At 62.6% G+C, this 27,535-nt stretch overlaps 1 protein-coding gene and 2 long non-coding RNA genes across 9 annotated transcripts; 2 read left to right on the top strand and 1 right to left on the bottom strand.

Annotated features, from left to right (window-relative positions):
• Positions 1-1,401: 1,401 nt before the first annotated feature.
• Positions 1,402-27,531, bottom strand: B3GAT1 (beta-1,3-glucuronyltransferase 1). Of its 6 annotated transcripts, none has more exons than XM_082478157.1 (8): positions 27,166-27,531; positions 19,175-19,323; positions 10,400-10,456; positions 10,090-10,236; positions 6,074-6,582; positions 5,335-5,631; positions 4,451-4,551; positions 1,402-3,356 (listed from the first exon to the last, which is right to left on the bottom strand). In XM_082478157.1, exons 4-7 carry the CDS (start codon positions 10,199-10,201, stop codon positions 4,465-4,467), a joined length of 1,005 nt encoding a protein of 334 aa, XP_082334283.1. In that variant the 5' UTR covers positions 10,202-10,236; positions 10,400-10,456; positions 19,175-19,323; positions 27,166-27,531; the 3' UTR covers positions 1,402-3,356; positions 4,451-4,464. The 6 variants fall into 6 exon arrangements, with proteins under 6 accessions (XP_082334283.1, XP_082334281.1, XP_082334284.1 ...); XM_082478155.1 differs by having other exon boundaries at positions 10,364-10,456; positions 27,166-27,530; XM_082478158.1 differs by lacking the exon at positions 10,400-10,456.
• LOC309668409 lies at positions 10,465-15,825 on the top strand. Its single transcript, XR_014268218.1, has 3 exons — positions 10,465-13,539; positions 13,674-15,098; positions 15,420-15,825. It is a non-coding gene; the product is annotated as an uncharacterized lncRNA (long non-coding RNA).
• Positions 19,320-23,161, top strand: LOC309668408. Of its 2 annotated transcripts, XR_014268216.1 has the most exons (3): positions 19,320-19,693; positions 20,104-20,756; positions 22,631-23,161. It is a non-coding gene; the product is annotated as an uncharacterized lncRNA (long non-coding RNA). The 2 variants fall into 2 exon arrangements; XR_014268217.1 differs by having other exon boundaries at positions 19,320-20,756.
• Positions 27,532-27,535: the final 4 nt, after the last annotated feature.

The raw sequence follows: 27,535 nt of genomic DNA, 5'->3' as shown, positions 1-27,535 counted from the left end.
CTTATTGAAGCGAGCCTGGTGGACCACGGCTGGGGGGCCCCGTCCCTGATCTCGTCCAAACTAACCAGCTCTTCCTGTGCCGCCTCGAATGGGGAGCCCGGGGCTGAGCGGTGGGAACAGGCTCTGTGGACGGGGCCAGCCTGGGCGCCGAGCCACCCTGCCTGGCTTATGCCGCGCCCCACGAAGCGCGTGGGGGGCTTCCGCTGGGGAGTGTGCACGGAGCTGGGGTTTGAAAGACGCTTACGGTGACGCCGTCTGTGTGATGAAGAGTCCCCTGGCGTGGCTTTTCCGCACCCACCTGCTTGCAGACGCCCGGCCCTTCCTGGGTGAGGTCCCTGGGCCAACCTGCCTGCCCAGTGACCCCAGCTTCCTGTCCAAGCACCTGGGCAGGGAGTGCCCTCCTCATCACCCCGGCCTGTAAGTGCTGGACGTCTCAGGCTACTCCCAGGCCGCCTCTGCCCTCTGCCTTCACTCGGTGCGGAGGCCTCGCCCACGGGCCTTGGCAGCAGTCTCCACACTCGTTCTCTCCCACGTTCATCCCCGTCGGGGCTCCAGGCACCGCCGTCCACTCACCTTCCCTGTGAGTGTAACAAGCACATGACCCCAAACTTACTGTCACGTTGTCCCCTGCACTCTGCCTGGAGCAGTGGACACAGTTCTGTTCTGTCTTGGTTACTCGTGGCTATACTTGTACCTCACGTCCAGCCCATCAGCAAACCCCTGACCCGCGTCCAGAGCCCGCCCGCTGCCCTCTCGTCAGGGCTGCACCTGGTCCGACTCACCGTTGTCTCAGGCCGCCTGCCTGTGTCCTGTTTGTGGGCAACACAGGAAGCGAGCGATTCTTCTAAGAGGCCGGTTAGACTGGGTCCGTCCTCTGCTCCAAACCCTCCGACAGCCTCTCTTTCACTCCCTAGCTGCAAGCTTCGCCCTGGTTCCAGAGCAGAGTGTCCGGGCCCGCTGCTCCCACCTGTGACCCACCCCCCACCCCCAGTCAGCTGCCCTCAGTGGCCTGTTAGCTAAGCGCTCTCCCGCCGGGGGAGCTTCTCTTTCCTGGACCCAGTTCTCTGCACGTCTGCTCGGAGGCCACCTGGCCAGGGAGGCCTTTCTGACGGCCCAGGTGGGGTGCCAGCACCTCCCCAGCCGCACTCTGCCCCGCTTGCCGCATCCGTCACCCTGGAATGATGACGGCTGTCCGGAGCACCCTGGCTCCGTGCGTCTGTGCCCTCGTCTGTGCCCTCTCCGTCTGTGCCCTCTCCGGAGAAGGCAGCCCCGGGCAGGCAGAGCTTGGGCTTCCGGGGCCCTGTGCTGTGCCGGGAACAAGGCGTGTCCCCCCCCAGGCGCCTGATAGTACAGGCTGGATGGTTAAAGGAATGAGGAAAAACAAGGCAGGGCTGAGGAGGATTAGCACTGTTAAAAACCATAGTTGACTTTTAATTTCAAAACAAATTAAATACAGTTAAATTAAAACAGACCCGATAGTGCAGCTTGGGGGCCCCACCCTCCCCGTCTCTGTCCTCCGGACGCCGGCCCCCACCTCGCTCCTGTACGGGGGCGAGCAGGGAACAGGCTGCATTTGGAAAACAAACTGTAGCCATGGGCCCAATTCTGCTTCATAGCAAACTTATTCCCAATGAAGGTGAAAGCTGCGGTCCATCAGGGTTATAATGATAAATAAATACACATGCAGCTAAGAGAGGATATTAGGTGAAAACAACAGAACTAGCATCTGCCAAAAAAAGAGGAACCATGTTGTCGTTCATTATCAATTTCCTGAAAACGAGCCCTGGGTTTCGGGCCAAGGTGGCCCAAGCCCAGCCAAGCTGACCCCGCGTTTGGGGCTGGTCCCGGCGTGTGAGGCAGTGGAGTACCCTGCGTGAGTTCACTTGCTCGACGGTGCCCGCCCTCGCCCACCCTCCCCTCCCCACCACCCACTTGGTTCCCAGGCAACCATGGGTGTGGGATGTCCTGCAGGTGGCTCAGGGCCCTCAGGGACGTGAGCCCTCCCTCTTCGTTACTATGGTGAGGAGTTAAATCCACTTCAAAACAGGCAGCCGATACTCCTCCGTGAATGTTAGGTCGCTGGGCTGCGGCCCACCGCCCACCCATCCACGCACCCAGGAGTGGGCTCTCCAAGGCCCGCAGGCCCATCCGGTGAGTCTAAGTGGAGTAGGGGCTATTAGCGGTTAAAAGTAAACACCTGTTCAGCGGGCTCGGGCCCTTCCTCTGCCTCCACGGGGGAGGAAAATTGTGCTTCCAACGCTCAGGAGTGTGAGTGGAGACCGGCAGAGGGCCGGCCCGGTCGGGAAGCCAGGGAGCCGGGCACCTCTCCTCCTGGCTGAGGGCCGCGCACGGTTCCTTCTCTGGGGCGGAGGGGCGGCTGGACATGAGGCCGGCTTGCTCTTCGGGCCCCCAGTTTAGGGAGAAGGGAGGTTTTACTTCTCACTTGGTGTGTAAATCACATGATTTCCAAAGCAGTGTGTGCTCAGGTATCCTGCCCTCAGGGTCCAGATCATCTCTGCCCGCTTCTGTAAATCCCTCTGCTAATCCAGAGTCCCCCAGCCAGGGGCAGGGAGGAGCCCTGGGACCGCCCGGGCCCCTCCTCTCTCTTCCTGGCCCACCTGCTCCCTTGAGCCCCTGAGGCCTGTGGTTCTCACGGCTCTGGGTTGGGGGCTCCTGCCTCCCCGGTCCCAGCCCAGGCGAGGGGCCCGGAGCCCAGTGGGCGTTGGGGAGGTGCCGTGTGGTCTATACCCTGTGCTGGGTCGAGGGCCCACCTCCTTCCTTGCGCTGGGACGAGAGCCGGGGAAGGCGCTCTGCTCCCTCCACGAGGTTGAGGTATGGGGAGGGCAGCCCGCTGGCAGCCTGACTCCCCGCACACAGGGCTGGCCACCTGCTGGGAGCACAGACAGCCTTACGCTCCGGAGCAGGAGCCAGAGGAAAGCCGGCCGGAGGGGCTGCATCTCGGAGCAGCTCGTTCCTGATGCCGGGCGTGGGGGCTGCTTGCTGTCTTCCGCAGTCCCTGGCCAGGTGTCCTGTGTGGTCGTGGGGCCTCGAGGGGGAGCCGGGGAGCCCTCTGCTGGACTGCCGGGGTCTTTCGCCCCCTCCCAGCCTGGCATCACTCCCGGGCTGGGGCCCATGGCGTCTGCCCCTGCCGGCCCTGCCAGGGCAGACGGAACAGAACAACAGGTCTGGGGTTTCTGTGCTTTAGGGTCTCCGTCCTTTGTCCTGGCATCAGGCTGGTCTCTCTGAAGGCCCCAGAGTAGAAAGGAGGGTGACGGCGATTCCACAGGAGTCCGCCTTGGAGGGACCACCTGCGTGGGGAGCACAGGTGGCCAGGAGCAGGTCTGAGAAGGGGGCTCCTGTGAGGGGGAGAAGAATGGGGGAGGCGTGAGGGAGCCGCTGGATCCTGGGCCCCCGAAGCGTCACCCAGGGGCTCCACAGAGCCCCAGGTCCCCACTGAGAGGCCGGGAGCGGGAGAGGCAGGGAGTGATGCTGTGTCCCGACACAGTCTCAGTGGCAGCGACCGAGGTGATTTTCTAAGTTCAGGGGACAAGATAAGCAGACCCCCTGTGGTCCCCTGTGGGCAGGGCCATTGCCCAGGTGATACAGAAGCTGCAGCCTGACTCCAAGGCCAGAGGACAGAGGTGTGTCCCACTGTCTGAGCTCCCACCTCTGATGAGATCACAGAGAAGCTCATAGAAAATTCCTGGCTTTGCCAATCACCTGGCACAATTCACTTCAGCTTTACTCAACCTCATTCCTTTGCCTCTAAAACATAGATGGAGCCTGTGACCTACTGCAATACAGGGTTTTAACCAAATAAAGGGACTTCCCTGGCGGTCCAGTGGTTAGGACTCTGCGCTTCCACTGCAGGGGGCATAGGTTTGATCCCTGGTTGGGGAACTAAGATCCTGCATGCTGCGTGGCTCGGCCCAAAAAAATCAAACAAATAAAAATAGCAACACTTAGGCAGGACCTATTATGTGCCAGACTGTTCTGGTGCCTCAACAACCCATTTTGCAGACGAAGAAACTGAGGCCTAGAGAAAGAAAGGTCAAACCGAGGAAAGTGGTAGCTTGGGAGTCAGTCCAGGCTCCTCGGTCCATGCTTTCACCAGGACGGAAGAGGAACCTGCAGGAGACAGAGCCTGGGCGGGTCCACACAGCAGCGCCTCATAAGGGGACCGGCTGGTGGCCAGGGTAACAGTGGTGATGACAGGGAGCTGTCACCAGGAGGTGCCTGGAAGGTGAGGCCTTCCAAGCAGCTGGTGGTAGAACCACCCAGCCACGGGGGGAGACTGGCTCCTGTCGACTTCAGCTATGCCTCCTCCACTCTATGGGGCATTTGCTCTGACCTTCACGATTAAAGACTAAGAGGAAAAGCCTTGGCAGGTTTACTCTGCATCCAAGCTTGGGTGGCCCGCCCGGTGCGTCACCTGCCTGCATCCCCCTACCTGTGTCCTGGGGCTCAGATCTCCACCATGGGGTCAGTGAAGCCTTTTTTCCCCTCGTTCACCAGCACCGGCTTCTCAGTCCGTGTGTGCCAGACCAGGATCTGTGTGTTCAGAGACATAAGACCACATGGGGCGGGCCTCTGACCTCGCCCTCCCACCCCTGCCCCCTCCCCTTCTGCCCTTGTTCCAGCAAGATTTTCTCCATTGTTCTTTATTTCTACCTACCCCCTCATTCTTACTTTTTGTACATAGGCTGCATTCAAAATATCTGTTGGAAACAGAAAGTCTACAGCTACAGAAAAGAGACAAACAGGTCTCAAGATTTCCTCTTGCTTCTCATCCTCCCCTGCATTTCTTGATGGGTCCAGAGGGAGAGAGTTCTGGGACCTTCAGCTCAGCTAAGTGACAGCCCAGGCCCTGGCTGGAGAAGTCCAAACTAGAAGCAGCATGTGTGTGTGTGTGTGTGTACGTGTGCATGCATGTGCGTGCATGAACACATGTATATGTGTGCCTGTGTGTTGTGCATATGCACGCCCATGTACGTTCCATCCATGCATGCATGTGTGCACATGCATATGTATATGTGTGCCTGTCTGTGCATGTGTGTGCACATGGAGGTGTGTCTGGCAGGAGTGTCGTGGAGCCCAGCTGCTTCGAGGTGAGGGAGGGATTCAGTCCTGGGCTCTGTCTCGCCGGTCGCCCCTCCCTGCTCCCCCACCTGCCGTCAGCGTGGCTCCTGAAGGGCGATAAACTGCCGTCTTGGGAGGCTGGTTCTCCTTCGCAGGCTGTTTGGGGCCCTATTTCCTTCTCCCTGATCTAGAGGGAGGGCTTTGTGGGCTGGAGAAAGCTTGCATCACAGCTGTCAGCTCTGCCGAGGGTCTTACCTTGGTGCAGTTGGCTGCCTTGGGCTCCAGGTCACTGAGGGTGACAAGTTCTCGCAGGAGGCTGCTTTCCTGGTAGCCTCCCTTCACGCCGCGAAGCTTGAAGTAGGCCTGGCTTCGCTGCAGAATGAGCCGCAGGTTGACCGCAAAGCCCGCCATGTCTATGGCAAACGGCCGGTGGGGGTCGAACACAGTCTTCCAGCCGACCACCTTCCCGGCCCCATTGACCCTCGGGGCCTCGTACCGAAGGCCGCCGACGAAGGCTACGGGCCACACGGACACCCTCCTGGTGCTGCGCATCTACAGAGGGAGAAGAGTCAGGGCGCCTGGGCAGGGATGGGAGTCGGGGCACCTGGGCTGCTCGGGGCGGGCATCCTCAGAGGAGCATGCCTGCGCTGTGGGCAAGGCCACCCCTCCAACCAGCTGATACTCCCCTTGTCATGTGACCTGCCCTCTTTGTCCTTTGCTGCAAAACTTCTGTCTCCCCAGTTTAGAGTCTGAAATGACTCCTTCCCTTCCCCCACTGTCCTGACTCCCGGACCCGGAGGACACTCAGAGAGTCGACAGGGAACCCCCTTTCCCTCTCCCCCCGCTGGAAGCCCTCGTGCGGACGTGCCCGGAGGCCAGGGCTACGGTCAGTCTGGCAGCCCGACGCCGACCTCCTCCCCCTTCGCCAGCGGGGGCTGAAGGCCGCGCCAGGTTCCCCACCCTCCCTGGGTCCCCATACTTCCACGGAGCGCACCTCCTCAAAGAGCTCCAGGCTGTAGGTGTTGTCGTCGTCCGCGAAGTACACGACGCCGGGCTGGCTGGAGTTGCGCGGGAAGGTCTCACGCAGCCAGCGCAGGGCCAGGTTGCGCTGCATGGTGCCCCGCGGGATGCGCGGGTCGCGCGCGTCCCCGCGCAGCTTGTAGTTGCGCGGCGTCTCCACGTGCAGGTGCGTGTAGTTGAGGCCGGTGTCGCGCAGGAGGCGCGCGGTCAGCGGCGTGCGGTGCGGCGCGTCCTCCACCACCAGCCAGTGCAGGTTGGGCACGTGCAGCAGTGTGTTGGCCAAGCGCGTCAGCTCAGCCTTCTGTACCGGGCGGCTGTAGGTGGGCGTCACCACGTGGATGGTGGGCAGCGTGTCAGACCAGGGCGGGGGCCGCGTGTACACGTACTCGGTGCGCACCACTTCCACGATGTCGCGGTCGGACATGCAGTACTCCCTGGGGTCCGCGCCGGGTGGTGCCTCGCGCCGGGGGTCGCTGCCGTCATCTGCGGGTTGGAGGGGGGGTGTGGGCAGCTCCGCTGCAGGGACCTCATCCCCCCGCCCCGTGCGGCTCTCCTCTGCTCCACCCACGGGACCGGCAGCGCATCGCTGCCTGGGGCCCTGTGGGCTGAAGCTGGCGGTCAAGGCCGCTTGCCTGACACCCTCTCCTGCATCCTGCTAGTTCTGACTCCCGAGGTGACACAGAAATGACCTCTCCCTCCTCGCATCTGACAGCTCTGTAGCTATTTGAGGGCAGCTGGCCAAATTCCAAGATTGCCTCCGCGGTTCCCAACTGTGTTGGGTTTTATATGGAAAGTGTCCTGTCCTCACCACCCTATGCCCTTCCCATCTGGCCAGAGCTGACTGCACTGCCCCGCACAGGCTGGGGCTGCAGAGCCCCGGGCACTGCCTCCCATGCCCGAGGGCAGTGTTAGTGCTGTTGTGGCTACAGCGCACTGTGGACCCGGGAGTCTGCGGTTACCTCGCCCCGATTTTTCACAAACCGTGCAGTCAAGCGGGGCTTACGTAATCCAGCTTCTGAATCTTGGTGCAGTATTTGATACTTAACTACTGCATTTTGTTCTAGGGTGTTGCCCATAGCTGGCAAGATAATTTTGAATCCTGTGCCTGTCGTTTCTGACTTTATTCCCACATTTGGGCAAAGGGCAGGGTGGAGACCCATCTCAGCTCTTCTGGGGTTTGGTGTCTGTCTCCTAATCTGCACTTTCTGGTCACGCTCTTTCAGCCATCTGGGACCCTACCTATCCCCACACCCAGCAGCCGTGTGTGCCCACGTGTCCCCAGGTACCCCAGGGGAGGCGTGTGTGAAACCTGGCAGAGGCCTGGCCTCTGTGACACACTCACAGGGACTAGCGCCCCTCTCTCCGGAAGGCACCCTGTGCCCGCTGGGGCGGCTCTAATGACCAAGCTCTCTCTTGCATCCTGGACATTCTCCCCATGGGCAAAGCCAGCAGTCCTCTCATGAGGGGAAATCAGCCTGTGGGTAGTCTTTTTTTTTTTTAAATGGTGTTGATTCATGTCTTTTTAAAAAAAATTTTATTTATTTTTTAAAAAATTTTTATTTATTTAGGCTGCGTTGGGTCTTTGTTGCTGTGCGCAGGCTTTCTCTAATTGCGGCGAGCGGGGGCTGCCCTTCATTGTGGCGCGCGGGCTTCTCATTCTGGTGGCTTCTCTTGTTGCAGAGTGTGGGCTCTAGCGTGCTCGGGCTTCACTAGTTGTGGCATGCGGGCTTCAGTAATTGTGGCATGCAGGCTCAGTAGTTGTGGCGCACGGGCTTAGCTGCTCCGCGGCATGTGGGATCTTCCCAGACCAGGGCTCGAACCCGTGTCCCCTGCACTGGCAGGCGGATTCGTAACCACTGCGCCACCAGGGAAGCCCCCACGGGTATGCTTGTTCTTAAAGAGTCCCTTCTCTCTGAGGTGTGTCTTCCTGTTTGAAGGACTGTGGGCCCCTCACTGCTCTCATACCATCTCAGCAGGAGGTGGCAAGCGTCAGAGGACAGACCTAGGGATCTGAGTGCCTGGGCTCAGACCCTGCGCCACTCTGTACTAACCATACGGCCATGAGCAGGGCGCTTGGCTTCTGGTGCCTCAGTTTTAGAAACTGCATCTCCTTTAACGAGTTACACGTGGGTTAAAGGGCTCGGAACTCTGCCCCGAGGCTCACCATCTCTGGTAAGCGGCCCTGTTCCTCATGGCTTCTTGCAACTATGGAGAGGATGGCGTGAGTGGTTACCTGCAGGGGGCGAAGTGGGGTCCAGCCAGCTGCCGCCCCCTCCCTCCTTCCCACGTTTCTTGTTAGCCCGTGGTGTGGGTGCTGGCGTGGGGTCGGACGCTGGGCGCTGAGGCGGGGACACGTGTGCTCCTGGCTCCCGGGGAGCTCCCAAAGGCCAACAAGACACCCACGACGAGACACACAGTGGTAGTGGGAGCCTGTGCCCGGGCCGTGGGTGCAGGGTGGGGAGACTAGCGCAGATGCAGGCAGCCAAGGGGACTTGCAGGAGGAGTTTTGGGTCAGATGGTGAAAGACAACAAGCTTGAGGAGAGCAGCTTCTGACCAGGGTATAAGTAAAGATGAGTTTATCCTGCCGTGAGTAAAGTTTTGGAAACCAAGGCCCGGGAAGGACACTGAGAGCCACTCCCCCTCCCTGTCCCTTTCTGCCACTCAAATCAGCCCTCCCCCCACCCCCCGCCGGCGGGTCTGTGCCCTGGTACGTTCTCTGTGCCTACGACAGGGCTGGGTCAGGGCTTCTGCTGCCTTTGGGTCCTAAGGCCTCCCTAACTTCCTTTGCTGCTGCCTTCGTTCTGTCTGTCGTGGCTGCTCTGGGGAGAGCGGATGCCAGTTCCCGTCCTCAGGCAGGAAGGGCAGTGCTGAGCGAAGCAGCCTGGCGTCTCTGACCCCAGAGCCCTGCCAAGAATGGTAGCCACGTGGTATTATGTCCCTTTACATGTGGTAAATGTAGTGATGTGTTGTTGGATGACAACTCTAAAATGATAAGCGCCAGGGACTTCGCCGGCGGTACAGGGGTTAGGACTCGGCACTTTCACTGCCAGGCTCCGGGTTCAATCCCTGGTAGGGGAACTAAGATCCCACAGGCCCAGCAGCATGGCCAAAAAAAAAAAAAAAAAAGTAAGCACCAAGGAGAGGCGCTGGATTGGGAGGAAAGGATACACGTCAGGAGGCCAGCTCCAGGTGCCCCAACAGGCAGTGGGCATTTAGCCATCTTCAGGCTGGCCCTTCCTCACAAAAGCCTCAGGACCCACCGGGGCTGAGCAGGCCCCGACGTGTAACTGTGGAGCGGCCCAGCTTCAGACTGTGGCTCTTGGCCCTGCCTGCACCCAAATCACCGATTCCCAGCATCCCCCCACCCACCCCAGCCCTGTCAGCTTTCTCCCTGGGACGGGCCTGGGCACCTCTGTGTTTCATCAGGCTCCCCGGGCTCCCATGGGAGAAGGGCTCAAACAGAGAGGGGAGTGTGGGGCTAGAGACTGGCAGTGAGGGGCAGCCCCGGGGGGAGGGGCACGTGGACGGGTTTGGGGCACAGGGGGCCCTGGTGTGAGAGGGAAAAGCTCTGGGCTGGGAGCCAGGAAAAGCCAGTTCTAACCTGGCTTCGGGGGACTTGCCTCTGTCCAGCCTATTTTCAGCAGGTGGCACTGGATCAGGGCTTCCTGACCAGGAACAGAGGAGCGAACACCACACTCGCCCTGAAAGGTTTTAAACAACGCAGGCCGGGAATCCTGGCCACCCACCTGAGCCCTCCCGGGGTGCACGTCCTGGGAGCAGGTGCAGAGTTGGCCCGTGAGTCTGTGCCTGTGTGTGTGGCGTCATCAGAGCCCCAAACGGGCTGAGACCCCCCCCCGAGGGTACGGTCATCGGCCTGCCGCGGCCTCGGTTCCCCAGCTACCGAGCGGGTGAGAGTCAGGACTCCAGAAGCCCTGGCTGTGGTCACCCCATCAGCAAAGCCCGGCAGGTGGGGCCGGGCGGGGGCTCACCCTTGTGTGTGGCGAGCAGGGGCGCGATGGTGCTCTGGTGCCACACGGTGACCAGCAGCGTCCAAGGCAGCACGATGAGGACAATCGCGAGGATGTCCCGTCTCTTCGGCATCTCCAAGGCTGGCTGGGCCCACAGCTCCTCGTTACCTGCGCGGCAGCAGCGGATGGCGGCGAGCACAGGGGAGAAAAGAACAGGAATGGGCCGGGTGGGCCAGGCACGGGGCAGCGGGAAGCTGAATGCTGGCCGGCAGGCCTGACCACGCTCACAACCCACCCATTGCCGAAGCAGGTCTGCGGAGTCCGGCCCTACCGGAGTCTGGTGGGGGTTGCCTTCTGGGGTGGGTCAGGAACCCTGCGGGGTGGACACCTGCAAGAGAGAGCAGAGGTGGCGGCCAGAGACCTGGGCAGAACGGGCCCCCGCAGGGCCGGCTGGCACAGCATCGTGTTTTCAGGGTGGAGCCTGGCTTCTGCCAGCCCGTGGGGTGCGGCCAGCCTCTGTCGTCACAGGTGGCGGTGGGTGCTGCCCACTCAGGGTTTAGACACACCTGCCTGGGTTTAACCCCAACTCACTTCTGTGCCTCAGTTTTCTCATCTATGAAATGGGCGCCATCAGCACCTACTTCCCAAGGCTTCTGGGAATTAAATGCGTTAACACCCGTGGAGCCCGTGGGCTGGCACCAGATGGACACAGCAAGCACTCGGAACGAGTTAGCAGCTGTGATGGTCACAGGCTTGTGTCCAGATGGTTATTTCACAGCCTGGATTAAGGAGTCAGTGCTGGGGTGGACCCGGGCAGGATCTATTCTCGTGAAGCCCCCGCGGAGGTAGGGCAGAGGCTGGGCGCTGCAGCTGGGCGTCAGCCAGGAGAGGTGCTCCCGGTGGGGCTGCCACGTCCCGGGGAGACGGCACTCAAATGGCAGCAGCAGGGGCTCCAGGAGAGGTGCCCTGTGGGGACAGTTCCCCTCCGGCCCGGCTGCCCACGTGCCAGGAGACAGGCACTCAGCCTCTGGACCGCCATGGAAACTGTCACATCCCAACGTTCACCTTCCTCCTCACTTCTGAGCTGAGTGCCGTGCAAGTTGCAGCTGGGGTCCACAGGGGGAGGCGTGAGGGAGGACAGCCATGGGCGGCCCTGGCCTGTCCCGGTGTGTGGGCCGCCCCAGTGCCCAGCACCGGCACACCGAGCCCAGAGGCCGCTCGCTGCCCACCAGCCCCAGGCAGACGCGCATCCATCTCCCATGGAGCTGAGAGCCAGGGCTGAGAAGGATCTGGGCTCCCGTTTCGGAGGCAGCGCGTCCTCCTCCTTGCCTGGGCCTCTCTCTGCCAGCAGTCCTCATGCCTGGTGCGAGAACCGTGTTGTCTTCCAGCGACGGGTGCTGCGGTCTCCCGGGGTGGCCCCGCTGCCCCTGCCACCCCAGGCTCTACAGCCTCCTTGGAGGCAGATGGTGCACGGCCCGCCCCCCTGCCAGAGGGGTTAAACGGTGCAGGCACAGAGCAGGGAATGATCCTGGGGTGCGAGCTCTCTCCTCCACACTCCTTGTCGTGGCCCGAGCAGGTGGGAGCCCAGAGCCCCACCCAGGATGCCTGTCTGGGTCTCCTGTGCTGCGTGAGCTCGTGCTACATCCCCGCCCAGCCCCTGCCCTGCTCCAAGGCCACAGGCAGGGCTGCGAAGGGCTGAGTTGGGGCCTCGGTTTGGCGGGGCTGTCTCAGGCCACGTGACGGGGGTCAGAGGCGCTTCCAGCAGGGCTGGCTGGGAGGTCTCCTCTGGTCCTGTGATCGCCCTGGAGCTTTTCCAGGCATCCTGGTCTTGGGGAGGCTCTGGTTCCGGGGGGGAGCCGTGGGGAGCTGGCCTGCCCTGGCACTCAGGTAGCTGTGCTAGGGCAGCCTCCAGCCTCCGGCACCTGCCCCTCCCTCGGCCGCCCGGGCTGCAGTTTGAGCAAAGAACAGCTGGTGGGGAGCATCTGTGGGGCCAGAGACGCACTTGACACTCCACATTCAGTCTTCCCAACGCCTGGGCCGCAGGCACTGACCTTGACCCCTTCCACCTGGAGTTTGCAGAGGCCGTGAGGGTCAGCATCTTGTCCAAGTCACCGTCGGCATGCGGTGGAGCCAGGCCTGACTCCAGGCCCTTTGGGTCTGAGCTGCATCAGGAGCTCGGGGAGGAGGGTCAGGCCCCAGGGCCCCTTCCGGGAGGCCCCCCTGCAGGTCCCAGCACCTCCCTGGGGGGAGCAGGAGCAGGAGGGGGACTAGGAGGGGAAGAGGGGCAATGGAAGCTGGGGCCCTGGAGGGAGGCTCTGATCCCATCCGGTCTATCTGGTCAAAGCATCTATGAAAGGAAGGGGGTGGGGTGGGCAGAAAAGCTCTAAAAATAAACTTAGCCATAAACCCAGTTGTGCATTAATTACTCTGGAAGCCATTACGGCTTGAAAACCCCATAACTTTAATGCAGGCTATTATAAGCATAGCAGCAAAATCATGGAGCTAATTACCAGGCGGTTATTAAGCAGAGCACGGAGAGCCCCCAGCCTTGGAGAGCACCAGCTGGCCAGCAGGGGGCGGGGCTGAGGGAAACGGGGCCTGGGGTTGGGGGCCTGGGGTGGGAGCAGGGGAAGCTACCGAGACCCAGAGGCGTCTGAGATGGGGCTGCAAGGATGACCACTGGCCACGGCCCACTTTTCCTGCCCGGCCCTGGAGGGGGTGGTGGGCAGCCTGCCTGTGGTCCAGGCTCAAGCAGCCGCAGACCCAGGGCTGCCCTGGGCCCTTGGTGGGCATGGGCAGAGGAGTCAGTGCAAAGATGGAGGAGGGGCTCGGCCGCACCCAGAGCCAGGAGGAGGGGTGCGGCAGGGAGACTGCGGTGCTTGAAGCAAGGTCCTGCCGGTGAGGGCGAGGGGCGGGCCCGGTGTCTGCGGAGGCCAGGACTCCCCACCAGCCACCGCAGTTCGTGTCTGTGACTGGCCCCCGCCGCCCAGCCCCTCAGCAGGTGCAGATGGGGGGCCTTGGCTGGGCACAGACAAGGCTGTGCTGAGGGGCGTGTGAGCCCAGTGGGACGGCAGAGGGGACGTGAGGGGGCGGGACGGTGCTCTGGCTGCTCCCCCGGGGCCCCTGCTTGTCCTCCTCGGCCTCCACCCTCCTCTGCACACACAGGGCTGGACTGGCAGTTTCCAGTGAAGTTTCAGTTCTGCCATTTTAGCGCCTTGAGGTTAAGACAGGGCTCTGCTGAGAAAACGGGCTTGGGTGGCATTCAAGGCCAAAGTCAAAGCAAGAGGCCAGCATAACAGCTTTCCAAGGAGCCCTGGAGATTGGCCACGTCTGAGGAGACCTAGTTATAGGAATTTGCCTATGGGTTTTAGGGTGTCATGGGCTGTGAGAACCAGGGGGTGTCTGGGACCCAGATGGGGGGCCCCGATGTGCCCAAGGCTGGGCTGCAGCCGGGCAGGCTGGACAGGAGAGGCTGGGCCTGGGGAGGCAGGGCCAGGGCGAGGTTGGTTTCAAGGCTGGACGATTCCAAATGCATGGATAGGCTGCCTCCTGAGCTGCAGGGTTCAGACGAAAACCTCACCCGCGTCCCAGTACCTGCGGAGGAGGCTGGTTTAATTCCATTCAGCAAATACTAGTTCAGCATCGGTGGTGGGCAAGGCCCTGCTAGATTTCCCGGACCACACTGCAGCAGGGAAAGGGGCTTCACACGGCTCCGTCCCATCCCTCGGGGAGGTGCTGCGGAGATGGCGTGTGCATGTGTGTGGCGGAGGTCAGTTTCCCACAGACCACCCCAGCCCTCGTCTCTGGAGCAGGGTAGGAGCCATGGTGCCCATAAGCCCGGGACGGTGGCAGGTCACAGGAGGCCGCGGGGTGAAGAATCCTTCGAGGTGATGCGGACGCTGCGCGTGTCCCGACAACTGCACGATCAGTGGTCCTGTCCCCGACCACACGCTCTTCACTGGCCAGCGTGGCACTGCCCGCTTGGGAAGCGGGGCTGGGGCCCGTCCTGGGAGCTCGCCACCCTCTGGGAGTCGCCCCGCTGGGCACACCGCCTTTGGCCTCAGCGCCGACTTCTCTGAAGTGATCCGAGACCTTGGGACACTCGGTGAGCAACCTGTGCTGCATCCTTTAGAATTGTTATGATGTTTCCCACCAGTCTTCACCTCATTTGGAGAACTTTTTCCCTAGACTCGCCTCATGGAATCTTCTGAGAGCATTCAACTTAGTTTTCCTAGAAACGACACATTTCTTTCTTTCCAGCTCATGTTTCTTGGTTTGTGTCACGTTCTGTGATGAGGAGAACACGCAGGACTGTTGCAAACAGGCTGGGAACCAACATCACGGACGCCTGGCTCACTGACCGCCCGAGGGCACCCCCGGCCCCCTGAGGACATCGGTCCTGGTCACTGGGGGAGAGGTGGTGAGGAGAGCGCCGCCGTGCCCGGGAGGAAAGACACGGGCCCGACACCGGGAGCCTGAGTCCCGCTGGGGCCGAGCAGATATCAGGGCCCGGGGGGCGCGGGGTGGTGGTGTGAGACGACGGGCGGGGGTGCCAGGGGCTGCAGGAAGCGGGGCACGGGGCGGGGTTAACAGCAGACAGCAGGCCGGTGCGGTTAGGGCTCCAGTTCTACCCTCCAGCCCCAGACGGTGCCCGGGAGGGAGGCTGGACGCTGTCCCCGAGACCTGCAGGGGCCCTAATGGGATCAAGGGATTAGTATTGATCTTGCGGCCGCTGCTCAGGACAAGCCAGATGCCAGAGCTAATCAGCTCCTGTCCAGTCAATCCACACTCCATTAAGCGGCCCCAGGCCTCTCCACCCTGGCCACTGCACCCACACCGGCTCCACGGGGGACGGGGCAGGACACGGGGGCCTCTCCACCCACCATCTCTGTCCTCTTCCTGCTCCTGTCCCCACCACCCGCAGGGGACTGGACACAGAGGGGTCCACAGCTCCTTCCACCCACGAGGAGGGCGTGACGCCCAGGAGGGCTCCGGGTTGGCCCTGCAGCTCACAGCGCTGCCCTGCGCAGGTGGGGTTCGTTTCTTCATAAAGCCGGTCCTTTATCTCCACAGCAGCCTGGGAGGCAGGCAGGGAAGTTTCATCCCCACTGTACGCGTGCGGAAACCGAGGCTTGGCAGGGCCCAAGGTCCTGGAGTCAGCGGAGCTGCTCACATCCAGGTGCCCCATGCACAGTGCTCCCTGCCTGCAGGCCGGGCCGCTAGGGCCACCCCCAAGAAGGGGCTTCCCAGCGGGCTTTCACGGTGGGGGCTGAGGAGGAGGGGTGGCCGGGCCCCGGGGGTCCTGCATCCTGGACCCCAGGCCTCGTGCCATCTCGTTCCCTTCTCGCCAGGAGACCAGGCCCCGGCTGGGGCGGAAGGACGTCAGCCCAGCTCAGCCTGGTGTAAACCACACGAAACAGCTTTGGGTTTCTTCTGCCCATGAGTCAGGAAACACAGTTCATTGGTCGTCTGTTTGAGGTGGCTCCCTCGTTTTCTTTCTTGGTTTTTCAGATATAGCCTTGGGATCAGGTTTGGATTCTTAGTAAAGAGTGAAAACGGGGGTCTGGTCTGCGTGGTCCCCCCTGCGTCACTGCAGGAATTTGAACGGAACAAGCTATCAGCCCCAGCGGGTTTACTGGAGTTCCTAAATCAGCGGCGTGGTCTTTGGGCAGAAGGGTGTCCACTCGTCCCACAGCCTCCTTGCAGGAGGGCTTCGTCTGGGAGGTTTCCTGCTGCTGCTCTGGGCGAGGCCCAGTGCACACGGGGGACCCGCGGCTCGGCTCAAGTGGGGACAACGACCGGAGGGGCACAGACCGGATGGAGAGCTGGGCGGTCGGACAGTGGCCGGATGGGCCGAACGCCCCCCGTGAAGAGCCACCACGCGGAGGGTCTTGGGGTGGCCGTGCAGGGCTGGGCGGGGAGGGCACCCAGCAGGGAGGTGCTGACGGGAGCCCCGGGAAGGCGGGCAGAGAGTGGCGCGGCCGCGGTCCTCCCCTGCATGATGGGGGGGCCGTGAGGGCGGGCCCGGCTCTGCCATCTGTGGACTGGGGAGCGGCCCCTGCATGGAGTCCAGCTTCTGGCCCTCGGCTTGGCCTGGGGTTGGGGAGAGGCTTGGTCTTGGCAGGAGCTGCCTCCCCGACCCCCTCTTCCCCCTTCTCCCCTGTATCTCCATCCCTGCCCCCTTCTGGCAGCCGTGCCAGCTTTTAAGAGAACGCCACTGTCCCCAAGACGAGTGCCCCTGCGTTCTCCCGCAGCCGACCTGTGGTCACGTGCTTACAGCTCTAACCATTCAGCTCTCCTCCATCTCCACCTTCCGTGGGTCAGGAGCCCAGCCGACGTGCGGGGTCCCCCGCGCAGGGGCTTCTGGAGGGTCGAACGGGGTGCACTTGCTTCCACGCTCGGGGTGGGGGGGCGGCAGAGGCCACTGCCCCAAAGTCACAGGACCGTGGGCGGCACTGCCCTCAGCTCCCTGCCCCGTGTCCTCGGCCAACACGGCCACCCACGCCCTGGGACCAGCAGAGAGGGCGTCTGGGGCAAGTCTGCCGCCGGGACGCGTCCTCCAGGACACTATGAGACTGCAGGAGGGAAAGCCCATCACCTTGACCACGTTCTCCTGGTCACAGGCGTCTCCACACCGAAGGCATGGACAGCGGGCGTCAGAGGTCACGGGGACACCTTAGGGCCTGTCCAGCACAGCAGGGAGGCCAGGTCACTTCCCGACCTCAGCTCCCGTCTGGCCCCGCAGCCAGCACACCGGAGGGGCTCCCCGTGGCCTCCCCCTCCCCCTGCCCGCTCTGGCCTCAGTCCCCTCCTCCAGCCTGGAGCTGTTCTGTGTCTGGAATGTTCTACGGACGCCTTGAACACAGCAGAGACTCCAGCGTCGTCTTTCTTCCCAGAGCAGCTGCGTCTTCCTCCTCGTCTCGGCGGCCAGCACAGAAATCCCGGGCTGTTCCCATGGCTCCCTGCATCCGCCGGGCCGGGCCCGGATACCGGGCCGGGCCTGCTCTTTCCTCCACGGCCTCCCATCGAGATCTGTCTGCACACTCCACCCACTGCCTGGCCCGCCCCCCTGACCTGCTCTCCCCAAGACCTCCTGAGTCCCCCTCCCTGGCACTCGAGGCGCTCGGCTCTGCAGCCTCACCCACCACCAACTGCATCCTCTCTGCTTCCCTTCCGCCTCCTGCCACCACCGTCCCTGACCCCACATCCAGCCCAGCGCCTTCCCTCCCTGCAGCGCTCGTGAGAGCTCTGGAAGCCGGCAGACCTGCCTTGGTCCATCGGACGGTAACTCCCCTCCCACCCCGAGGTCTGGGCCAGTCCCGTGGGTACAGGTCTCAGGCTGAGCCCAGAGACCCAAAAAGCCAGCCAGCCCGGCCCTCACGGCCAGCATCCCCTCATGTCCTTCCTCCCTGTGGCCTCTGACCCCCGCTGCCCCCTTTGCCAGGCCTCTGCCATGGCCCAGCGTGGGGGCCTGTGTGTCCCTGGGCCCGCTGGCTGCCACGGGACCCTTGCCCTGTGGAGCCCCGAGTACCAGCTTCGTCACTGTGCCCCCACCCCCGCCCGCTTGACACCATCTGACTGGCCCGACGGCAGCAGCCGCGGCGCCTGCTCTCCCTCCTCCTGGATGTGGAACTTGTAGTTTCACCCAGGAGTGCGGCTGGGCCCGAGTCCATTCTGCGAGCTCCACGGGGCCACCCTCTCCGGGTGGCTTCACAGGGCTGCCTGTTCACGTCTTCACACACGTGTGCATGCGTGTGTGCTCGTGCCAGCACCCTATCTGAATGAGTGCACATGTATCTGTGGGCCCACGCATGGGTCTCCGTTCAGCGGAAGACGAGCTCTTGAGCAGACCAAGGTCGGCTTCTCTGTGCCCGCGGCACGACCCCGGAGAGCAGAGGACTCCACTCGCGGCTCCGAGGACCGTCTCCCTGCGCCCTCTGCCTGCCCCCCGCCCCCCCCCGGCCACAGGCTGAGCGAACTGGCAGGCAGGTCACCCTGGCACAGGCCGAGGTCCCACCGGGACACGGTCCTGCCCGGTTCCAATACGGTCGCAGCAAATGCCCTTGATTGAACACGCCAGCCTTTCCCGCCAGCGCCCAGCTCGCTGCATCGCCCAGCATCCTGTGAGGTGTGGGGCAGCTTGGAACACAGTGACACCCACCGGATCAGGCCAGTGCCTGCGGGGGCAGGAGCCGAGGGCTCCGCAGATTCTGATACGAGATGGACAGCGGGGCTGGGGGGCCGGACGAGCAAAGCCAACAGCTTCTAGTGGACCAGGGCAGCAAGAGCCACTGGGCGGCCGGGCGGGTCTCCCCTCCTGCCAGGCTGCCCAGCATGGGCAGGAGCGGTGCGCCCCTGCCGAGGCTGAGGACACCAGAGCTCGGAAGACTGTGGGACCCTTGCACCCTGGGCTCCAGGAGCTGGGGTGGTGCAACCGGGTCTCCTTGACCCCCCTCCACTGGGGAGCCCCAGGGAGGCTGAGAAGGGCCCAGGGCTGCACTGCCTGGTGGGTATGGAGTGCTGGCTGCAAGGACGGTCCACAGCGTGGAGCCTGGCACAGGTCCTGGTGACCCTGGCTGGCCAGTGAGCAGGGCATGTGGTCTCAGCAAGGCCAGGGGACCAGAACTAAGCTGGCTGGGTAACCTGGAGGTTCTGGCCCTGGAACTGAGGGTCTGATGCCCGGCTGGGCCAGGACGGCTGTGCAGGGCTGTGGGCGAGGCTGGGATTCGGATGCCCTGGAGGGGTGTGAGCGGCCAAAGGCAGTCTGTCCTCACTTCACCGTCCCTTGCCCTCGGGCTGTGCAGCCTCCATTTCCTCTGGTGCTGATGGCGTGCGGTTTGAGGTGGGGTGCTGAGCGGGGGAGACCACCTGGAGCTCTGCGACCTCGGCCTTATCCCTCGCCCTTCACAAGCTTTCCCAGGCCTGAGCGTTCAGTGCCCACACAGCGAACGGCCAGCCCGCATCCTGCGTGAGCTTGTCGGTTTTCGTGTCTGTCCGCAGCCCCCAAGCCATGGACTCCCCTGGATCCACCCCAGGCCCGGGCCGGACACGGAGCAGGGGCTGCACCAGTGCCCCTGTGACTGAGTCCCTTCTCTGTGACTCTTACCAGGCCACTTTGGGATCAAATGAGGGGTCCATGGAAAACACGATCATGGCGCTTGGCGCACAGAGAGCACCACGGTTGCTGGGCGACGCCAACTGTAATAGAAATCATAGCAGCAGGCATGTTGCTTGAATCCAGCCGAGTCCAAGTGTCTGGAAGAGAAGGGGAAGCCAGGGCACCTCAGCTCCCCTCCTGGGTCAGCACTGACCGGCCCCTGGGCAGTTCTTCTAGCAGATTCCTCCCTCCCAAGGACAAGGCTCTGCCGAGGAGGGTGGTCCACAGGGCGTGGGCTCCGTGGCGGTGTGATGAATGGTATGTCCGGGCTCCTGGCCACGGGCTGCCTGCCGTGGGCTCACGCAGCTCCCTGGGCAGGCACTGCTTTTGCTGTTCCTCTTTTACAGATTCGGAAACTGAGCTGGGCCTGCCCTGGTGTTGGGACACCTTCCTGTCCCCCCCATTCGTCCTGTGTCCCTGCCCAGCCTCCAAGATCCGCACCCAGGGCAGGACTGGGGATTTCGGAAGGTCAGGGGTCCCCCCCGTCCCTCCTCCTGTCTCCAGAGCTGTCAGAGCTGCGGTTCTCCTCCTTCGGGCTGAGCTTGTGGGTGGGGGCCATTGACCCCGGGCTGCTCGTTTCCTGCCCTTTCCCCCTGGAAGCAGGTGAGGGCTCCCGGAAAGCTGCTCTCACCACCTCTGCTTCCTGTGTTACTCCTGCCGGGTCCCTTGTCCTCTCCCCTGTGTGTCAGCTGCTCCCACTACCTGATGAGAGATAGTTCAGGGAAAGTGTTGCAGGAGGTGCAGGGGGTCCAGCCCAAGAAGGCCTGTGAGCCCGAGTGGGCAGCACATGCTCCCCCCGAGAGGCACGATGGATGGAGGGTCCCTAAACTCAGCCCCCAGACGGCAGATCCCGCCGACACTCTCTGTCTGTTTTACAGGCCGTGCATTATACAGCCGGCAGCAGGGCAGCACGACGGCTGAGACGGGGCTGAGCATCGCGGAGCTGCGTGCAGAGGGGCTGGCCCTGCGCACAGGGGCTCCTGGGTCAGCAGGGCTCCCGGCCCAGGGACAGGCTCTGTGAGGAAAGGTCCCGGGTGGGGGGTCTGGAGGGAGAAGGGCAGGCGACGCTGTCCCTACACCGGCCCCACCTGGTGCCTCTGCCTGGCATGCTCTTCCTTGGCCGAGCTCCTGCCCCACGTCTCGGCTGGCCAGGCACACTCTTCCGGGGACTGTCATGAGGGCTGGGCACTGGGGACACGCGGTTGGCACTGGACAGGCGGGGGAAAGCAGGGCTCCGTCCTCCCTGTTCCTCATGGCACCTGGTACTCAGAGCACAGGGGCGTCTGCGGCCTCCCGGAGGGAAGGGCAGTGGGGAGGCACTGCTGTTGACCACTTCTGCCCCATGGTCTGGCATCAAGCGACTCGCCAGCCTGATGACCAGGCAGACAAAACACATCCACACGGTGCGATCCAGCCCGAGCGAAGACAAAGCCCTGACCCCTGCTCCGAGGTGATGACCCCGGAGGACGTTGCACTCAGGGAGGGGCAGGCGCAGCAGGGCCAAGCCCATGTGACCCACTTACAGAGGCGGGTAAGTGGTCAGACTCATAGGCACAGAAAGCAGAGGGGTGGCTGTCAGGGCTGGCGGCGGGGGGTTTAAAGGGTACAGAGTTTCCACTTTGCAAGACGAAAAAGTTCTGGAGATGGATGGTGGCACGACACCACGAACGTACTTAATGCCAGTAAGCACTTAAAATCGGTTAAGATGGTACATTTTAATTTTACTTTACGTGTTTTTCTTTTTTTAACTACAAAAACGAACCTGTCATCCAGAAGTTCTGGTTAGATGGGTCAGCAATGACACATCCAGACACTGGGGGGACATAAGAGGGCTTTCCTTGCAGCGGGGCTGGGTGGGCACCTGTGTGTGGTCCCAGCGCGTGACCCTCCTGCTGGCTGTCACTTGGGAGCGTTACCATGAGGATATACGCACAGGGCACGCCTGGGGGACGCAACCCCAGGGGTTCCAGATGAGCTGCTAGGAGTGAGCAAGACGTGGCCAGAGGATGGAATGCACACGCACAAACACACACACATGCACTCACATGCATGCATGCACACACGTGCACTCACACATATGCATGCATGCACACACTCAAAACACACAGGCACGCACACGCAAGGCAGCCTGCTGGGTCTCCAGTCTTGGGTGTGGGGAGGGGTGGAGGCTGGAATGCTGGTTCTGAGAGGGAGATTTACAGGAGGGAGAGAAAGTTAATATTGGCAGGTGATAAGTTAGGTGAGTAATGCTTCGGCTTTAGTTCAGAAGCTTTCTGAGGGAAAAAGGAAAGAAAAGAACCTGCTCAGAGGCAGTACGGCAACCCAGGCAGAGCCGCCCGGGAGCAGAGCAGGCCCGGGGCCCAACGGGCAGCCCCGCCGTGAGCCGGCCCGTCCTGCTCTGTGCTGTGCAGGGAGGGCTTCCCCGGAGGCCTGGTGTGGCCACTCCACTGGCCGCACCTTCCAGTAGCTGGGCCTCCAGGGATGCAGCCTGACACCCCGAGCCCACTCTGACCTCCAAGGGCATCGGGTCAGTGACGGGGGAGGGGGCTGAGGACGAGCCTGGATTTCCTCAGGCTGCAGAGGCCACCCGGGGGACCCCAATCAGCTAATGGGGACCCAGGGCTTCGGGTCTGGGCTGAGTGGAGCTGCGAGCCCCCGGAACCGGTCTCGAGCCAGCGAGGGCCCCGATGGCTCACCCAGCCTGAGGATTTCCAGGCTGACCTCGCCCCTCTGGCCAGAGTGTGCACGCACATACCATGCAGGCTGATGATTCACTGGCTTAATTAAGGTTTCGTGTGTATTTTTAATGCGTTGCCTGCGGCCTGAACCAGCTGACCTTCCCTGGGGCCCTGTCAGGATAGTTTAGCTGGGTCCCCCTGGGCCAGCTATCATGGGAGGAGAGGAGAGCGAAGGCCTGTGCCGGCTGGTGGCGGAACGGAGCCCGGCTCTCAGTGTGGGCCTCCTACCCCGAGCCTGGGGGGCTGCTCCTGTGGACCCGCTGCCTGTCTCTGTCCTGCAAGAGCACAGGGGACCCGAGAGAGGGAGGGGTGGGCGTTGGGAGACTCAGGTCACAGTCTGGGACCAGGCACCAAAGTGCTGTGTGACCTGAAACAGGAGTGGACCCTCCCTGGGCCCCGGCTTCCTTAACTGTAGAAAGAAGGAAGCACCTACAGCCACAGAACCCTAATCACAGCCCAGACCGTCTGCTGGCCTCACCGCTAGCCCATGGCTACGGATGCGAATTCCTGCTCCCAGGTCCGTTCCCTCTTCCCTCTGCCTTCTTGGCTGGTGGGCTCCCCACCCCTGCCTCCTGCTCCTGGGGCGTCCGTCATGCAGAGCTTACCAAGGGAAGCGGTATAATCGCGGCGGGAAGTGTTCACATGCTTCCTGCTCCTTTCATTTCAGATGAGGAGACAGAGGCTCCTGAGATTCTGTCACCCACAGGGCGGCCGACACAGCTGGGCCTGGCACCGGGCTCAGCCAGCTGACCGCTAATCCCGTCTGGCCCAGGGCCCCTCTCGCTCCGCTGGCCCAGGGCTCCTTCCCTCAGGTCCAGGGCCGGGAGCCCAGGCAGAGCCCTCACGTCCCCACCGAGATGCTGGCAGAGGCCGGAACCTCATTTTCTCCTTTTACTTTGAACACACGGGGGCTGAGGAAATGCTCTTTGGTGGGAGGTGCGTCTGCTTCCCTGTGGATCCGGCAGTGTTTTCTGCCCCACCTCATTTTCTGTCCCTGCAGCGTGGTGCAGGGCTTATTAACTGGCCACGTCCCCATCACAGCGGAGGAAACTGAGACTCAGGGTGGCTGGGAGACGGAAGCAAGGCCACACGCTGGGCCCCTCGGCATGCCTGGCACAAAGTAGGCTGTTCCCTAAGTGTCTGTTAAGTGAAATCTTAACTAAATGAGTAATAAAAAAAATTGCTAAGCAAAGCACTATTCACGTTCTAAGTGAGTAACGTGATTAACTGTAATCCTCATTCCTGCCTCACAAACATCCTGTTATCCCTGCTTAGAGACAAGACATGTGGGGCACAGAGAGGTTAAGCGATGGCCCAAGCCACACAGCTGTGCGTGGCAGAGCCGGGACGTGAGTCCAGCAGCCCACGCTCTCAGCGTCTCACTAAACCAGCTGTGTAGAGCCCAGAACAGCACTTGCCAGGAGAACTTGGGGACGCTGGGCACGTCCTACGTGCATCCGTGCCATCCAATATGGTGGCCACAGGCCATGTGTGCTACTGCGCTCTTGAAATGTGGCCGGTGTGGCTGCGGGATGCCCACCAGGGAGGGAAAGCAGCCCGTCCCATGTCCAGTGTTGGGCTCTAAGGCTTCTGAGCGCTGGTTAAATGAACAGCCCAGAGTCCGCAGCCTAAAGAGACTCACGGCCTCAGAGGACAGATTGTTCAACTACTTCACGCAGAAGGAAGCAAGACGGACAGAAGTGAGGGGGAGGAGACCGCATGCGCCCAGGCTTGCACGGGGGTCAGCAAGGACCCGCAGACCGGGTCCCCTCCTAATACCCACAGCCCTGCCCTCTGGTCTCTGCTCCCCCTTGCTTCCCTCCCCCCTCCTCACGAAGCAATAATAACGGCTCACATCTTCTACCTGCAGGGCAGGAGAAACCCTGCTCACGGCTCTAACACTGCAGGCAAGGCTCATCCCCAATCCAGCCAACTCCTGGAGGTCCAGACTGAGACTCCCCACTTTTGGGTTTATCGGTGGCAAAGCCCTAATCCCTGCCAGGCGCTTGGCTGGAAGGCCGCTATCCTGCTGTCAGCTGGTGTGCTCAGAGAGTACAGATTCATTTTAATATTGGCTGGAGCGAAACCTCATTAGAAAAGTAAATTTGCTGTAGCTGCAGAAAAAAAAAAAAAGCAACCCACACACAGTCCTTCCTCCTAAAGCTAAACAGAAAACCTGATTTGATTCTGGATTGTTTGGTGCTTTACGTCCCCAGCACTGGCCCAGAGCCTGGAACACAGTAGGTGCTCAGTGAATGTGTGTGGAAGGGGGCTTTTGAGCAACTTCCGCCCACCTTGCCAGCTTCTAGCACCGATACCAAGAGGCCACTGGCCTGGGGTTCTCGTCAGTTGTGTGGATTTTTTGGGACAACCACTGTCTGAGACATGCAGTGACCACACTGACCACCGATTTGACACGGGACCCATGTTGCTGCCGCTTGGCAAGGGGACACCAAGCATGTCTCGATGCAGAGGCACGGCAGGGGCTGGACAAGGCCCAGAGTCTGGGAGTCTGAGGGGAGAGCCGGCAACAAGGCCAATGTGACCGGCCCCAGAGTGGGCCAGAGAATTGCTACTCCAAATTCTAGAGCCATCCAGATCCCAGAAGAAGGTGGGGAGGTGAGCGAAATGCAGACGTTACAGTAACATCCATCGAGCACTTCACCTACAAACAGCCTGGTGGGAGGGGCTCCTGGATTTATGGGCCTTCGGGGAACCAGGGCTTAGAAGGCTCCGCTTTTCCCGAAGTCCACCCAGCTGGTCACAGAGGGGCTGAGGCTGCCCCGGCCTGGCCAAGCCTGTGCCCTGCACGGCACTACCTCCCTGCCCCCCACCCCACGCTCTCAGCAGGGTCCCCAAAGGCCTTCTGGCCTGGAGGCCTGGAGGTGCAGGAAGGAGGTTTTCCTTTTCCTTCTCCCCAGGTGCTGGATCCCCCATTGTCCACTGTACCCCGGGGCCGGGAGGGGTGTGAGGCAGGCACCAAGGGATGGGTCTCCCTGAGAGTCCCAGATCTCACAGCCTGCCCCCCTTCTGCCTGAGGACCTCCCTCTGAACCCCACGTTCATCCGAGCCTCGGGAAGAGCCCTCCTCAGTAGGCCGGCCCCCTGCTCCATGGAGGGCCTCCTGCCCTGGCTGATGGCTGCCGCCGGGGGCATCCTGGAAGGAGGCCCGAGGCTGGCCCACCTGTGCCACTGGGCCCCGTCGTCGGTGCCTCTGTGTCTTTGTCTGCTGTCTCTCGCGCTTCCCTGCCGGCCTCAGACTCTCAGATTCTCTCTCTTCCCGAGCCCTGCCTCTCTTCCCCTTCAGTTCTCAGCCGAGGGGAGCGCTCAGGCACCTCCACTCCAGCTCAGCCCCCTCCTCCACCCAAAGCTGAACCAACACGCTCCCTGATCCCAGAGCCTGGCTCGGGGCAGCTCACCCTCCCATACCCGCCACGCTTGCAACGCTCCTGCCCTGCCTCATACGCTGTGCTCACGACCAGAGAGGTACAGCCGCTTGGGGCCCCTCACCCCTCGCCCTTCAAAACTACGGTGGGAAAATGCAGGTCCGTCCAGAGGCCCGATGCCGGGGACAGGGCGGGCCCCACCGGCATCTTCCTCTGGAGGCCCCGGTCTTTGCCTGTCCCCATGCTTCAGGTGGACGGTCAGTGCCTGCTGGTCCAGAAACCTCTGTGCACGTATTCAACCCAGCACCCGTGAGCCTCCAACAGGCGCGAACAAGGAGGGATTCCCCAGCATCTGCGGGTCAGGTACAGAAATGTGCACAGCAAGCCACTCGGCGCCGGTGCTGAATGGGGCACAAATCCATCAACCCTCCCTGTTCCATAACCTGGGCAAGACTTCCCACTCCCACCCAAAGGGGCAGAGGGGAGTGCATGCAGCTCCAGAACCTTTGGGGGTGACGGGCATGAACTGGGCACAATGGATAGTCTCTTTGAAGGTCTCATGGGGAAGGGTCTTTGTTCCAAACAAAGGAAGAGGGGGACTTGATGTCTGGCCCAGTAAGGGCAGTAGCAGTCACCAGCTAAGCAGGTTTGGGAGGAAATGTCTCAATCTCTGTGGTGAGGCAGGGAGATGTGAGGGACAGAAGGCAAATCTCAGAGGACCCTGGAGCCCCCGTACTGTGAAGCCACCCGCCCCACGACGCCAGTAAGTTAGGCAGCTGTGCCCCGTTTCCACACAACACACCGGAGGCGCCACAGGCTCTGTACTGGGACATCCGCGCCCAGTCCTTTGAACTGGTACATGTCGCACAGCCCAAGCTCCCGCTGGGTACCCCACCCAGACCGGTACCCACGCGGGAAGAGCTGTCCCCACCAGCCTGGGGCGACCGACTGTCCGCAAGGCCGGCTTCAGCGTCCAGCGCAGAGAGCTCCCCGGAGCCCCTGAGACCCAGTTTCTACAAGAATCCAGGCAAACGGTGCCCAGCTGAGACTAGGCCTGGCCAGGGGAGGATGGGGCAGGGGGGCCGGTTAGGGCCTTGTTTACGCATCTGTGTCTGGGTGGGTGCGGTCTCTCCGACCTCAGCTGCTGGGTCCCAGGCTGTCCCCGGGCACCTACTCCAGTCCCTCCTGCTTCACCTCTCTGTTCCTTCTCGGAAGTTGCGGGCTCTGGCTTGGGAGGGACCAGGACCCCAGGCCGGAGCCCGGGGGCGAAAGGCGGGTGGTGAACTTGGTCGTGCCTCCCCCGCCCCCTGCACTGAACGTCCTAAGGACGCTGGGTCCCCTTGCCACCGCTCAGCCCCTCAGCCTCCCGGCAGAGCTTCAGAGACTTAACTTGCCAGTGGCTGGAGCCTCAGAGCTTGGGGACGACGCTGGGGAGCCGCTGCGGCGGGTGCTGGCCCCCGACTCCCGGTCACCGGGAACCACCTGCTGAGGTGGGGAGGGAGGAACCAGCGAGCTAAGAGCCCGGCCGGTTGTTGGAAGCTGCCGAGAACCAGCTTCCCCTTCCCGCCGGCCCGAGGAGGGCAGGCATTGCCCAGGTTTGGTTTCGCAGCCCCTCGGCGGCGGCAGCGCCTTCCGCCCCGGCCGGGTCCCCAGCTGGCTCCCCAGCCGCCCCACTGCACGCACAGCCACACACACGCGCGCACACACACACACACACACACACACACGGGCGCGCGCATACGCGCCCGGGAGGACATGGCGCGGGGACCGATGCGGAGACATAAAGGGGCTCTGTGCGCGGCAGCGGGGGCACTGACCTGCGGCGACGAGTCCGGATCGTCCCCGGCGCGCTCCATCGCGGTGGCGGCCCCTACGCGCCGGCCCCGGCGCCCCCAGGTTGTTGGCCCGGGCCGCGCGCGCCTCCAGCCCCGGGGGCTCTCGGGTTGCGGGCCCCCGGGGGCCCCTTCATCGCTGCGGGGTTCGCGCCGCCCGCCCGCCGCCCCGGCCCGGCCCGGCCCGGCCCGGCCCTTCTGCGCTCGGCGAGGCGGCGGCCGAGCCCGGGAGCGCGCGGGGGGCGCGGGGCGGGGAGCCGGGCGGGGAGGCCGGGGGCGCAGAGAAGAGCGGGGCGGGCAGGCCCGGGCGCAGGGCGGAGGCGCGGGCACCGGGGCGCGCGGCCGGAGCCCAGCC

This window comes from Balaenoptera physalus (genome assembly GCF_965194825.1).
Source record: "Balaenoptera physalus genome assembly, chromosome: 10".
In the NCBI taxonomy this organism is placed as follows: Eukaryota; Metazoa; Chordata; class Mammalia; order Artiodactyla; family Balaenopteridae; genus Balaenoptera; species Balaenoptera physalus.
Note: the sequence above shows the minus strand (reverse complement) of the source record. Positions and strands in the feature narration are given on the sequence as shown.

Coding starts and splice junctions, on each gene's coding strand:
- B3GAT1 (XM_082478155.1), bottom strand. Junction 6,583..10,089: donor CCTGCTCGCCACACACAAGG/GTGAGCCCCCGC, acceptor TCCAACCCGCAG/ATGACGGCAGCGACCCCCGG. Junction 5,632..6,073: donor GCCTGGAGCTCTTTGAGGAG/GTGCGCTCCGTG, acceptor CTCCCTCTGTAG/ATGCGCAGCACCAGGAGGGT.